The sequence below is a fragment of the Glycine max genome, chromosome 6, assembly GCF_000004515.6.
Source record: "Glycine max cultivar Williams 82 chromosome 6, Glycine_max_v4.0, whole genome shotgun sequence".
In the NCBI taxonomy this organism is placed as follows: Eukaryota; Viridiplantae; Streptophyta; class Magnoliopsida; order Fabales; family Fabaceae; genus Glycine; species Glycine max.
In genome coordinates, this window is record NC_038242.2 from 947,834 (window position 1) to 961,973 (window position 14,140).

A 14,140-nucleotide genomic window follows, 5' to 3' on the forward strand; every position below is an offset into this window, starting at 1 on the left:
GCTATGCCATAAAATAAGATAGAATGCATTTTTAATGATCTTGAGTAGGTAACCTCCGACCTTAATAAACATATTCCGAAACAATTATATACCCCAATTATAGTTAATGACTCGAGTCTTATATATGATACATTTTGCAAGTCACCATTTTTGTCCAAGACATCCGTAGTCTTGAAATCTCAATCAAGAAAACAATTACAAAGTATTTTCAAGGTTAGCGATCCTTTCTCTCACATCAAAATACCCAAAAATAAAAAAGTAGAATTGTATTGAGTAAGAAATTTCTAAAACAGCTTTTTCCACAAATGTTGGGTTGAACCTTTTGAATGGGGTCGTTAACTTTATGAACATTGAAGGCATGAAAGGGTATTATCATAAGCACACCAATGGGCGAAACTGAGGAGTCGACAAGGACAACATGTACGCGGCCATACCACTTTTTGTGGTTGGAATTTAAAACCGAAACAATATTAGATCCAGCATCCAGCTAATGTGTTTCTACCGTTACAACTTAGTTCTACTGCATCATCTAATCTTTTTTTATTTTATTTTGTCGGTTCTGCATCATCATCTCCTTTTATACGAGAGAAGGAATCATCTATTCTACACTCGAAGATTAAGCAAGCAATGGCTATTACTACACCTTCCAATTCTTCAATTCTCCTCTCCCTTTCTCTATTGCTCATCTCCCTCTCCCTCGCTGGTTAGTTACCTCTGTTTTTCTAACCTTCACTGTTACTGTTACTGTCACTGTTACTACCTTTTTATTTTTTCTCTCTTGCTTTCAACAAAAAGCTATGTTACTTTTCTCGGAAAACCGAAACTATAACTGTTTCTCTCTCTCCTTCTCAATTTCTTTTTAATCTTTGATTATTAACTTCTTGGGTTCTTGTTCTTGCAGAGTCGCAATCTTTCATCGGAGTAAACTACGGCCAGGTCGCCGACAACCTTCCGGCGCCGGAGGACACGGCCAACCTCCTCAAATCCACAACCATCGGAAAAGTCCGTCTCTACGGTGCCGATCCCGCCATCATCAAGGCCCTCGCCAATTCCGGCATCGGAATCGTCATCGGCGCCGCCAACGGCGACATTCCGAGTCTCGCCGCCGATCCCAACGCGGCCACTCAGTGGGTGAACGCGAACGTCTTGCCCTACTACCCGGCGAGCAACATCACTCTCATCACCGTCGGAAACGAGATTTTGACCTTAGCCGACCAGGGTCTACTGTCTCAGCTCGTCCCGGCGATGCGAAATGTCCAAAATGCCCTCGGCGCGGCCTCGCTCGGTGGCAAGATCAGGGTCTCGACGGTGCACTCGATGGCCGTGTTGACTCAGTCGGACCCGCCGTCGTCCGGGTTGTTCAACCCGGCGCTGCAAGACACGCTGAAACAGCTGCTGGCGCTTCTGAAGGACAACAAATCGCCGTTCACGATCAACCCGTACCCGTTCTTCGCTTACCAGAGCGACCCAAGATCCGAGACGCTGGCGTTTTGCCTCTTCCAGCCCAACTCGGGCCGGGTCGACTCAGGCAACGGGAAGCTTTACACGAACATGTTCGATGCTCAGGTCAGTAGTACTGTTTTTCAGTGTCTTGGGTTTTAATATTTTTTTTTTTTTAATGACACATGTTGACGTTCGAGTCGACTAGACAATCATCCTCTGTTTTCTACTTTCTATATTCCATCCACGTGGCTACAGTGTTCGCCCTTAGATATGATGTATATATTCATGATTTTAAATCTTGTTCTTCAATCTAACCAATACATTGCTAATCTTGTCTTTCAGCCTTCACATTTATAAAAAGATTTAAAGGTTAAACCGTTATGAGTACATAAATTAATGTTAAAATGTATGGATGATGGGAGAATTTGATTTTGTTAGGGCTTGATCTTTAAACAATTAGTAAAACCTGGTCCTGAACAAAGATGTTGAATCTTGACTCTTGAAGTTACGGCTTGATCTTGAAGTTAAAACCTGGGCATTTATGCAATGAAGTACGTGATCTTTTTGCTCAGCTTGTTTTTTCCTCTTAGTACTGTAGTGATGATCAATATAATACGATGACGGTCATTGCTTTCAAATTGAAACTCATTTGATTGGGCTACATGCATGACTTAATAGTTCCTTTAACTATTTAAATTTTGTCCCTGCGGTTGCAATGAGAGTGTAATGTTGGTTATACTTTATACAACTGGTATTCAAAATATTTAAATTATTTGATGAATTTAATATTATTATCCGATCACAAATTGTTATTGTTAAATATAGTAATTTTATTAACTTTTAAACACTTATTATTTTATCATGCAACATGTTTCGTTTGAGTTTAGATGACTTTACTTGAACTTTCCGTGTTAAACTCGAAAGTAGACGCAGTTGCTAATGCGTAAGATTGTGTACAATTGTGAATGATAGATTTGCGTAAATAGGACTGAATATGTATGAGTTTATATGTATAAGAGCAAAGAGAAAATTGAGGAGGATTCTGGATTGGCCTTACCCTGGTGTCATAACTCAAAATAAGAGTGGATTCATTCTTATTATCTGTGTGTAGTTGAGTAATAATAGTGCATACCCTCACTAACTTTGATTGGAGACGACAGGCTGGCTACGCATAATGTGGTCACAAAACCAAGTCCTTCCAAAGTTTCAATAATTGTTGGGCATAGTAGATAAAGAAAATCGGGCACAGTGAGGGAGTGAATATGGTAGATTGGTTGGTAAACCCTTGTTTTTTCTTGTATCTCATGGAATAAAAAGGAAGAAATTTTTTTAATGTCTGGGAGTAACTCCTACCACTAGGTCCAATTGCTAATAGTTCAAAATTTGGTAGGTGCACACATTATGCTGCTAATAAAATAAAAACGGAAACCCTTTAATAGTATTTGGGTTTGAATGCATGAGCAGGTTGATGCTGTACATTCTGCTTTGAGTGCCATGGGGTTCCAGGACGTGGAGATTGTGGTTGCTGAGACTGGATGGCCCTCACGTGGCGACAGTAACGAAGTGGGACCAAGTGTTGAAAATGCAAAGGCCTATAACGGGAACCTGATTGCTCATCTTAGATCATTGGTTGGGACACCTTTGATGCCTGGGAAGTCTGTGGACACTTACATTTTTGCACTCTATGATGAGGATCTAAAACCAGGCCCAGGATCTGAACGTGCATTTGGTATGTTCAAAACTGATCGCACCGTGTTGTACGATGTTGGATTAACCAAGTCTAGCCAGCAGGTGAGAAAAGTGTTGATGTCGTCTGTCTTAAGAGGTTCGTGAGATTTTATAATGATGTTTTTGGTAACATATGACAGACTCCAACAACTCCGGTAACTCCAGCACCAAACACTGCTGGATGGTGTGTAGCGAAAGCTGGAGTTTCTGATGCTCAGTTGCAGGCCAACATTGACTACGCCTGTAGCCAAGGTATAGATTGCGGGCCAATTCAGCCAGGAGGCTCTTGTTTTGAGCCTAACACAATAGCATCCCATGCTGCATTTGCCATGAATCTCTACTATCAAACTTCTGGCAAAAATCAATGGAACTGTGATTTCTCTCAATCAGCAACACTCACATCCCAAAATCCAAGTAAGCAAATGCGTTGCTAACCCTTATTCTTTTATTTTTAATGTTAATCATTTTAGGCTTAATCCAAAATGAAAAAAACTACCCATTAGAAGTGCAACTGGATATACATTTATAAGCAACCGACCGTACTATTCTTCTTTGATGGGAATAGAATCGGGAGAAAAGATAACATTGTCTTTGCTGGCAAAAACGTGTGATGCTTTAAGTTACCAAAATCCATCTGGCAAAACTTTACTTTTTATATAATGGTCTATATCAAAAGACCATATAGCTTTTGATATTTTAGGTGGCGTTTGTTTGGTGGAAATTGAATTATATATATATAGGCATTTAACTTTGTGCTTTATGGCCGTTGTTCTGGTTTCTAATCGATGGCATGGCAAGGAGATGATGATGTTATAAGTTCCTATCATATATTCTTTCGGTTGTCTAACTCGATTTCTACTCCTCTTGGTAGGTTACAATGCTTGCATTTACACTGGTGGGAGCACCTGAAAACAGAGGCTTCGGCTTGATGTTAACTAATAAGTTTTGTGGATAGAGGTGTATTTAGAATTAAATTAATGAATAAGGGCTTATACTTTGCCCTCTTTTTAGTTATATATAGGCTTTCGATTTTATATAGCTTTAACTGTAGAGGCATTCCGATTCTCGTTGTGTGGCAATCCACATTTGTTTTCTTTTATTTTACGATTCCAACCCCTCCCATTTTTTAAATGTTAAAAATTCTTTCGGCCATATAGTTCCAAATGCGATTATGCTCATGCTAGGGTGTAGGTATAGTGTGGGCCTCTGGGGCACAGAATGGGACTTAATAATTTCGATTAGGATGTCCAATGAGACGTTTTCTCTTTATTGAGCAAGATTTAAACTGCAAATAGTTTTAAATAGTATCTGGGGTTGCCAGGAAACCTCTTTTGAAGAGTTTTTTTTTTTTCAGTGTTTAAAAAAAATAGTAAGATTACCAGAGTTAATACTTGTATAGAAATTACCTCAATCTTTCATTATTAGAGGGAGTTTATTTCAAAATAATCTTTCATTCTCAATAATAGAATTTTTTTAATCTTTTTTTATTGAAATGAATAGATTTTAAATAAATTATGAAAAATAGGTAAGTCGTGCTTGAAAATAAAATTTCTAATATTTTAAATAAAAATATTAAAAATTATATTTTAAAACACAATTTATTCATTTTCATAATTTATTAGAAATCTACTCATTTTTGTAATTTTTTCAAAAAAATTACGAAAAAGCCCGCTATAGGAAAAAAATTGACACTACTTTGTTGTGGTAGTAAATACACAAAGGTAAGTTGAATAGTGAGTATTTGGTAATCAGGTAATGAGTGTGTATTAGGATTTTTATTCAATAAAAATATTTTCAATATATAAGAATCTAACTTTTCTACCTTCTCTTATAGAAATAAAAACTGTAAAGACATGATAATGTGCCTTTTTTTTAGAATAAAATATTATTTAAATATATTTTCATAAATTTCTAATAAACATAGAAATTAATATTCTTATTTTCGTATTCACAAAAATAAAAATAAAAAAATAAACGTGAGACAAGTACCTTTTTAGGATAATCGTGAGGATTGAAGAAGCATTAGATATCACGCTATATATATTGGGGTTTTCCCCCTTTTATTAAAAAAAAAAATATATATATATATATATATATATATATCACCGCTATGCTTGGACATTAACTAGTTTTTGTTTTTGTTTTTGTTTTTTGATCAGCAGACTTTAACTAGTTATTCGTTAGCCAGTGAAAGTTAGATAATAGAAATATAAAAAGGCTGTGTTTCATTCATTATTACTATTAACGATAAGTCATGTTAATATAACAGTTGGTTATTGTTAAAATTTTCAACAGTGCTTTAATTTTGGAATATAATAAAATTTTCTCCTAAACAGATATTTATTTTTTAATACATTTAATTATGATTTTATATAGATGCTGTACGTGCGTGTATATATATTGAGGTTTCTTGCAAAGATTGTGGTGTAATGACAACATTCCTTATGAGAAATTGGCAAATTGTGGTGTAATCTATTGGAACGAATCTCGGTGATGTTGTGACAAGAGATTTTAGAAGCTAAAACTCAAAGGGAGCTTGATGATATTGATTGCTTTGCAGTATTTTCAATTATATCGGCCACCAACTATTCAATGATCCGTTGTCGTCCAGCGGTTAGGATATCTGGCTTTCACCCAGGAGACCCGGGTTCGATTCCCGGCAACGGAAGTTTTAAATTTTTGTTTTCCTTCATTCAGGTATTTTCTCAATCATTGGTTAAAATATAAAAACTATTTTTCTATTTTTTAAATATATGCTGCTAACCGTCCATACACCAAACATGACTATGAGGGTGCTTCTTCTTTTGTTGATGGTTACAACTCGCAAGAGTCTCTGATACTTTATTGCAGATATGCAGTACTACTAGATGTCCATTAGGATCTCAATTGATGCAATGCAAGCAAGATGAGTAACATTGATTCTGTTGAAGGGTCATGGTGGAGGTACAGAAGATAAAAATGCCAGATTCTGATCCGAACGAAGCTGAAGATTTGAATAATACAAGATTCTAGCAATCTTGTTCTTGTTCAAATTAATGACACTGATAAGATCAAATATATATGACCCAGATAACAAAGGATCATTATTTACTGGACCCTCAAACTGCATGAGTTTCGTGATTTGCTATGCCAAAGCTAGAAAAAGAAACACTCACGAGTTCCTTAATTAGCTACGGCAAAATTCAGTTTAATAATGCTTTCATTTATAGTAATGGGAGTGAAGATGCATACGGAAAGCTCATGATCCAGATTCTGCAGGCTAGGACAGACTACGTTGTGGTTATGAAGGTCGATCTAGCTAAAGAAAAAACCTTTTGGAAACTTAATTATTATGAGTACAGCCGAAGATGAAACAAAATCGTCCAACCAACAACCTCTGATCAGAGGAAGATTTGAAATCAAGCAATGTCAAGTTGTCATCTTAATAATGTGTACTGCTGCGGTTTGATCACCTAAGGCGTTCTTGCATATCTTGTGCAGGCAGGGATGGAATTAATACTTTTTCACAGGGGGGTTCAAAATTGACATGTTAAAAAACGAATTTCTAAATTTATCTTTTTTTTTTAGTTCTATTACAATATTAGTTTCGAAGACACATACAGTTTTATTTAATAAATTTTCTATTAGTAATATATAAAAATTAAATATTTTTTCGTTCTGTAAACAAGGTGATGTTGTTTTTTAGATGTTAAAAAAATATTTTTTCCTAAATGATATGCAGTGAGAGACGGAAAAGTGGGCCCGGCGGCATCAGTAACCAATAACAGTGCCATGTACTGTTTCTCACACACAGTAGCAATTCTTGTTCTTCTTCTTGGTCTTGTTATTTGAATTTATGAGTTAAATTATAGAGCGTGCTGCATGCAGGGGAACATAAACATGTAGAGGATCATCCTTATTATTGTTAATTGAAGAAGAGGAAGACCTAACATAAAGATGTCCGTTACGGAGCTGAAGGAGCGTCACTTGGCGGCGACGGAAACCATCAACAGTTTGAGGGAGCGCTTGAAGGAGAGGCGTCTATCATTGCTCGATACAGATAGTGAGTCCCCTGAACTTGTTCAATTTTCGATTACTTTTTTTGCTCTTAGATCTCTCTGAACTCACGCTCTTTGTGTTTGTGTTGTTATATTATATAGTTGCTGGTTACGCGAGGTCTCAAGGTAGAGCCCCTGTCACCTTTGGTCCCACCGATCTCGTTTGTTGTAGAGCGCTCCAGGGTCATACGGGAAAGGTATTCTTATTCTTTCCCAGTTCTAATGCCTGCCCCATTTTCTATGGTTACCTTATCAATCCATTCGCGTTCCTTCAAAGCATTAGGAGTTCAAAATGAAATAGGTCAGCGATTATTAAAATTGGGTTAGCTTTTAATTCAAGGCCAAAGCAACAAACTATGAAACACAGACACTTCAACACGGCTAATGTCTAAAATCTAGGACACGGGTATGGGTTGCGTAAAGGTGACAACTTTAGCGTTCAAGCCAACAAAAATAATTTTTAAATTAGACACTTAATAAGAAGTGTCAGGCAAGTGTCAAACAAAGTGTCAAGGTGTGTCTGTGACGGAAACGTGTCCTACACCCCGAACAAGAAAGGTGTCCGTGCTTCATAGGCAACAAATAGTTGCTTCAACTTTTTCAATTTTTCACATTGATTTTGGGGGTTAGAATTAATTCTAGGAGACATCCAAACCCACTATAAGCCGAGGAGCAAGCAGTTACTTGCATTGTGCGGGTATCTAGTGCAACCACACCCTCTCCCTTGGTCCCCAACTAGGTCGGCCTAGAAGATTGGCAATAACTCGGCCCAAATCCTGTAGGGTACAGTTATAAATGATATAAGGGTAAAAAACATTGTTGTTTTGTTACTATAAGCAAAGCCATACGCCAATGTTTCCAGGAATCTTTTTTCGGAGACAATTTGGTTCAAGGCATTGTTAGACACTAAATATGAACACCTCTCCTTGCCAGGATTCAGAGCTTGGTTTATCACATTGTGGGGGACTAGCCCCTGCGCCAACATTTGCTGCTCAGAGTGAATTAATGCATTGGTTATTATGTCTTGGTCTTTAATGCAACTCAATAAATTTTGCATTGTATGTTTACACCACATCCACTGCCATGTGCTTGCCAATAAATTTTGTAGAAACCAAGGGAGAGAAGTGTAGTAAAAAGAAGCAAAAGTAGCGTTCAAAGCGGCGTGGCCAAGCACCAAAAGGGGAGAAATTATCAAGTGAACCTGGATTGCCATGTTCCCTATTAATCTCCATGTGACATATAGTTAAGTGTTATTCTTTATTCCTAGTAAATTGAAAAACTTAAGCATTTGTCACGAAGATATTGGTGGGGACTTGGACAGGTGGTGGTCTTGGACTACCTAATAATTTATCCCAGAAGGGGGAATTAGCATCTCATGCCAGTTGAGGCATGCATTGGCAATATAGGTGTACCGTTTTCCATACGGGCAAGAAACAAGCACCTTGTTGACAACTGTTAAAAATCAACTATAAAGCACAGCCATCTAACTTGGTAACTATAATATTAAGAGGGTAAAATAGTTAGAATTTTAAATAGAAAATAATAACTGTCGGTTATTGGACTCATTAAGTCTGATCAAAGAATCATTTACTTCTCCACTTGCTTCTTCGCTCCAGGTTAACATGGAGAAGCAGTATTAATTACTATGTATTCATTTGAATTTGCAGGTGTACTCATTGGATTGGACTTCAGAAAAGAATCGAATTGTTAGTGCATCCCAAGATGGGCGATTAATAGTGTGGAATGCTCTAACAAGCCAGAAAACTCATGCCATAAAGCTTCCCTGTGCGTGGGTCATGACCTGTGCTTTCTCCCCAACTGGTCAATCCGTTGCATGTGGGGGCCTTGACAGTGTTTGCTCCATTTTTAATCTTAATTCCCCCGCCGACAGGGATGGGAATCTAGCCGTTTCACAGATGCTTAGTGGACATAAAGGTTATGTTTCCTCTTGTCAGTATGTTCCAGACGAAGATACTCACTTGGTTACTGGTTCTGGTGATCAGACATGTGTTTTATGGGATATTACTACTGGCTTTAGAACATCTGTTTTTGGTGGTGAATTTCAGTCTGGACATACTGCAGATGTTCTTAGGTATGATAGGAGATTACTGGATTAATTTGAGCCAATATTTGTTGTTTTTCATTTCTGTAACAGTTACAGCTTATTTGCAACTGAATGATCCCTTCAGCTTCAAGATGCAAAGCAGCAGCATAAATGTTTAAACTGTTTCCTAAAATCTGCACACACACTAATAAGATTATGAAATCTAAATGGCAGTCAACACACTGCATTGTCAAAAAATGCTGTGTCAAATTTAGAGCATAATCTGTTGGATGATGTGCACTTCAAGTTGGTTTAATTGCAGTGTTATCTAAAACATGATTCAGTTGAATATTATTTGTTTGGTGTTAATTATTTTCTAAGAAATATATTTTTGCTTTTCCCACCCTCAGCATTTCCATTAATGGATCCAACTCTAGAATGTTTGTATCTGGTTCTTGTGATTCAACTGCCCGATTGTGGGACACTCGTGTGGCAAGCCGAGCAGTGCGGACATTTCATGGGCACCGGGGGGATGTTAATACTGTCAAATTCTTTCCTGATGGAAATAGATTTGGAACTGGCTCAGATGATGGAACTTGCCGATTGTTTGACATTAGGACCGGCCACCAACTACAAGTATATCATCAGCAACATGGTGACAATGAAGCTGCACATGTGACCTCCATTGCATTCTCCATATCTGGAAGACTTCTTTTTGCTGGATATACAAATGGTGATTGCTATGTTTGGGACACTTTGTTGGCAAAGGTAAACTGGTGCTTTATTGTAATGTAAAACAAGAATAGGGTGCTTTCTTTCTGCTCACAGCCTGGTACCTTGGTTAAATCCAGCTTAGCTTTTTAACAAAACATATACTTCATAACAATTGCTTATCTTTAGTGTGAATTATTTCACTTACATAATAAAAGAAATAGGTAAATGTTGTTTATGGTAGTGAGGAATCACCTTGTATGGGGGAACAAATTTACAAAACACTGAAACACCGTCTTTAATTCCTAATAATATATTGGTTAATTTGGTTTTACTTTACATATAATATGGGGATCAGGTTTTGTTTCACTTTGTTTCTTGTTCAATAGATTTTCAACATTTCAGCGTGTGGTGATTTTGTGTAGAAATTGTGATTGTGGGTGTACTCTACTTTGCAAAATCATGATAGGTTTAAAAGTTGTTTTATCTTGTGTAAAAATTGGTGCATGTAACTTTATGAAATTCTTATTTGGTTAAATTAATAATTTCATATAACACCATTTCTTGTTTTAGTTCCTTTATTAAAAAAAAACAATATGGTTTTGTTCTTACATTTAAAAACATTTACAGGCCAGTTTCTTATTTGATCAAAGCAAAAATGGCGCCATATGTAAATAAAGACCAAATTATTAATTTAGGCTTCTTTTAAAATCAATGCCTTGGGGGTATAGAGCAGTTATTTTCCTTTACATGTTACTATGTCTAAGAACTGTGGTAGATGTCACATAATTGGCTCCTTGAATTGGGTGTTGTGTTTTTTGTTTTATAGGTAACTCAATTAGGTCTAGTTATTATGAATGTCAGCATATTGGATCTTCTGGTTTTGAGAGGTTTGGGTTCTTTGTCTAAAGACATTACCTAATACATGACCTTGCTTTGTGGGCCAGTAAAAAGAGTCAATATGAATATTTTGAAGTGATTGATTGAGGTTTTTCTTATTTTGGAAAAAGGCAAGGCAAAGGAAGTTGAAAAAGAGTTCCAACTTAGATTAAGTTGTGCAGAGTGGCACTATATAAAATCTTTGACTTCCAGCAGTTGACACTCATGCATGCGTGCACACACACACACTCAAAGAAAAGGAGAGAAAACTGACAAAAAACAAATGTCTTTTTAGATGTTGCTTTTGCTTGCCTCATTAATTTGTACTTGCTCATGTACTTGTATCTATTGCAACTTTTGTGATTATATCCAAACATGCACTATGACTAACAATACCTATTTCTTTGTTTTATCGCAGGTGGTCTTGAATTTAGGATCTCTTCAAAACACTCACGAGGACAGGATCAGCTGTTTAGGTTTGTCAGCTGATGGAAGTGCCTTGTGTACAGGAAGTTGGGATACAAACATAAAGGTGAGCATGCATTTTGGCCTGATTTAGAAGTTTATGGGTTATGTGTGTGACATTGGAAGTTAGCTTCTATGTTGGTTGATATTTTTCATGTTCTTTAAAGTTTGCTTGGATAATTATATTTGTCTTCTTTGCTTACAAGCTTTCACTTATTTTTAATGTCAGAAAAAAGAATTAGGATTTAAGCCAGAAAATGCAATAAATTGACATATCATATAAGAGCTTACAGAAAACATGTATTGAGTTGAAGTTCAAAACTTGATTGCTTTAGGATTATTCTTAGGCAATGGTAAAATCCTTGAGCAAGACCATTTTCTGGTGCTGGAATCACATTTTTCATCATCCCGTGTTCCTTATCATTTAGCCACTGGTATTGGCTGCTTAATTAGCGATGTTGATGAAACTTTTTCTTTTACTAATATTGTCTTGACACTGGCATTGATAATCAGTGGATATTGTATCAACTGGATCCTCGACTCGAGTATTAGTTTATGTGGAAGTTACTGGTTGAATTCATGGGTCCCGTGTGCCTTTTATCTTTAATCACTTGGAAAATGTAGGTGTTAGTTTGACATAATTATTTGCTTTGCAGATATGGGCATTTGGAGGGTATAGGAGGGTGGTTTGAGCCATCAAGTATTTTTTTTTACCACCTTTGTCTAAGCCTCTCCTTTCATTGTATTGCGGTTCACTACAGCCCAATAGCGACGCTTTCGATGGTGAATGTGAAGAAAAATTGGAAGCCAAAGGCTATATATAGCCTTTAAAAATGGATTTAGTGGGGCGGTTAGTTTATCCCCGTACCTATTGGTCCCTGTATGTGAGCTGCTAGTTTTTTCCATTGTACTCATCGCTTTGATACCAAAATGAAGGACTGTTTACTTTTGTCACCTCAATTTTGTTCCAAGACATTACAACTTGGTAAGACCAACCTACTTCACCTGCCTCAAACCGCAGTGACAGACAAATGGAGTTAAATAATGTTCATAACCATATAAATAACTTCAATAAAATAAACGAGACGATACATTTTGCTTGAAATATTTATTCATGAGAATGAGAATTACATTATTGAATCTTGTTGTGGAGTTTTTTTTTTTTTTTGGCGGTCTAGGATATTTGGATGAGTGGTAAAAAGTGGAATGAAGTGGAAGGTGAAGTTATTTCACTGTTTAGTTTGTAAAAATGAAGATAAAATATAATGCAACAGGATGAGAGCGACGATTCAGTTCATTGTTTAATTCTTTTCTTTTTCTTATATATTATGGGGTGTACTCGATGAAGCCAAAACTTCCGAATTTTGAAATTGATTATGTTTTTCTTATTAATTTTGTCCTAAACATAGATAAGTCTCTTTGGATTATGCCTTGTGTGTGTTTTTTATATCTCCCATTTCAAACTTGTAATTGCTTTTCTAGATTTTTTCTCTCTAGAGACACAAGTTTCATTATAATGTTGCATGCCCATGTTTCACACGTGGGACTTTTACAAAAAGGGTGTATTTTTTTTTTTCATTTGGAGGTCAATTTTAAATTATTACCGAAAAGAAAATACAATAAGTCATAACAAGTGTTACAACTTTTGAGTTAGAAGTCGTAACATTTGTTATGACTTATTATTTTTTTTACTTATTTTAATTGAAGTTGCAAAATTTTTTACTACTTCAGTTTAATTTTTTTTATTTACGATTTTAAAGTTGTATATGTTTTTTTTTTTAATCTTACGAGATTGAAGTTGTAAGTTTTTTTTAACTTAGTTGCAAGTTTTTTACCTTTAAAGTTTTTTCTTTTAGAATTTTTCATTTATTTGTTTTCTTTTGTTATGCTTTCATTTTTTTAAAAAAATTGTAAATAGTTTTACTTATTTAATTATTTGAATATTATTTTATTTGATATATTTTGTATATTTAAAATTTAGATAATTTTTTAATAATGTTATTGTATTTAATTTGTTTTGTAAATGAAATACAAAACTAACATAATGTTATTTAATATATTTTTTTGAATATTTTTTTTTTATTTTAAATACTTAAATTTTAAAAAAATAAAATTCTAAAACAAATATTAAAATATTTTGTTATTAATATTAAGTTATACTTTATGAAATAATATTATTTATTTTATATAAAAGAATTTACTATTAACAACATCTAATGATTTAATAATAAAATTAGTTACTAAATTAAAAATAATATAATAAATTAATATAAAATGAACAATACAAATTTAAAAAATAAAAAATAAAAATTATATTATATTTATTTAATAATTAAATAAATAAAATTATTTATAATTTAAAAAATGAAAGCAAAAAAAAGAAAATAAAAATAAATTAAAAATTTTAAAAGAAAAAACTTTAAAGATTTAAAAAATAACAAAAAAAACTTATAACTTTAAATTCATAAGATATAAAAAAACAAAAAAAAAACATATATGACTTTAAAATCGTACAAAAATTCAGTTAAAAAAAAGTAAAAAATAATAAGTTATAATAAATATTATGACTTCGAAGTCTTATTCATTTTATTTTTAATAATAATTTGAAATAGACTCCAAATAAAAAAATCGAAAAAAAAATTACCTCCACAAGCACACACCGCTTGTGGTTCCAGTGCTTGATATTTTGACACGCATAGTTGTTCCCTTAGTATCGTTCACGCTTCCTCAATCACTTGTCAATGGTATTTCCCCTAATTAATACAATTCTTGTTCAAGTTCATCATCTGTCTCCACTCATATTACTTGAACGGGTAACAACAAAAATAAATGC

General features: G+C 34.8%; 2 protein-coding genes and 1 non-coding gene across 4 annotated transcripts; all 3 read left to right on the forward strand.

The window, feature by feature from the left end:
• The first annotated feature begins 456 nt into the window (after nucleotides 1–456).
• LOC100778892 (glucan endo-1,3-beta-D-glucosidase) lies at nucleotides 457–4,270 on the forward strand. The gene is made up of 5 exons (XM_014777190.3): nucleotides 457–703; nucleotides 902–1,566; nucleotides 2,908–3,234; nucleotides 3,312–3,585; nucleotides 4,043–4,270. Exons 1-5 carry the CDS (start codon nucleotides 628–630, stop codon nucleotides 4,078–4,080), a joined length of 1,380 nt encoding a protein of 459 aa, XP_014632676.1. The 5' UTR covers nucleotides 457–627; the 3' UTR covers nucleotides 4,081–4,270.
• Nucleotides 4,271–5,728: 1,458 nt separating this feature from the next.
• On the forward strand, nucleotides 5,729–12,256 carry LOC100782117 (guanine nucleotide-binding protein subunit beta-2). 2 transcript variants are annotated; one of them, XM_006581059.4, is made up of 8 exons: nucleotides 5,729–5,868; nucleotides 6,022–6,944; nucleotides 7,039–7,213; nucleotides 7,311–7,405; nucleotides 8,876–9,300; nucleotides 9,663–10,020; nucleotides 11,261–11,374; nucleotides 11,964–12,256. In XM_006581059.4, exons 3-8 carry the CDS (start codon nucleotides 7,108–7,110, stop codon nucleotides 11,997–11,999), a joined length of 1,134 nt encoding a protein of 377 aa, XP_006581122.1. In that variant the 5' UTR covers nucleotides 5,729–5,868; nucleotides 6,022–6,944; nucleotides 7,039–7,107; the 3' UTR covers nucleotides 12,000–12,256. The 2 variants fall into 2 exon arrangements, with proteins under 2 accessions (XP_006581122.1, XP_040872154.1); XM_041016220.1 differs by having other exon boundaries at nucleotides 6,022–7,213.
• On the forward strand, nucleotides 5,768–5,839 carry TRNAE-UUC (transfer RNA glutamic acid (anticodon UUC)). Its single transcript has one exon. It is a non-coding gene; the product is annotated as a tRNA-Glu (tRNA).
• Nucleotides 12,257–14,140: the final 1,884 nt, after the last annotated feature.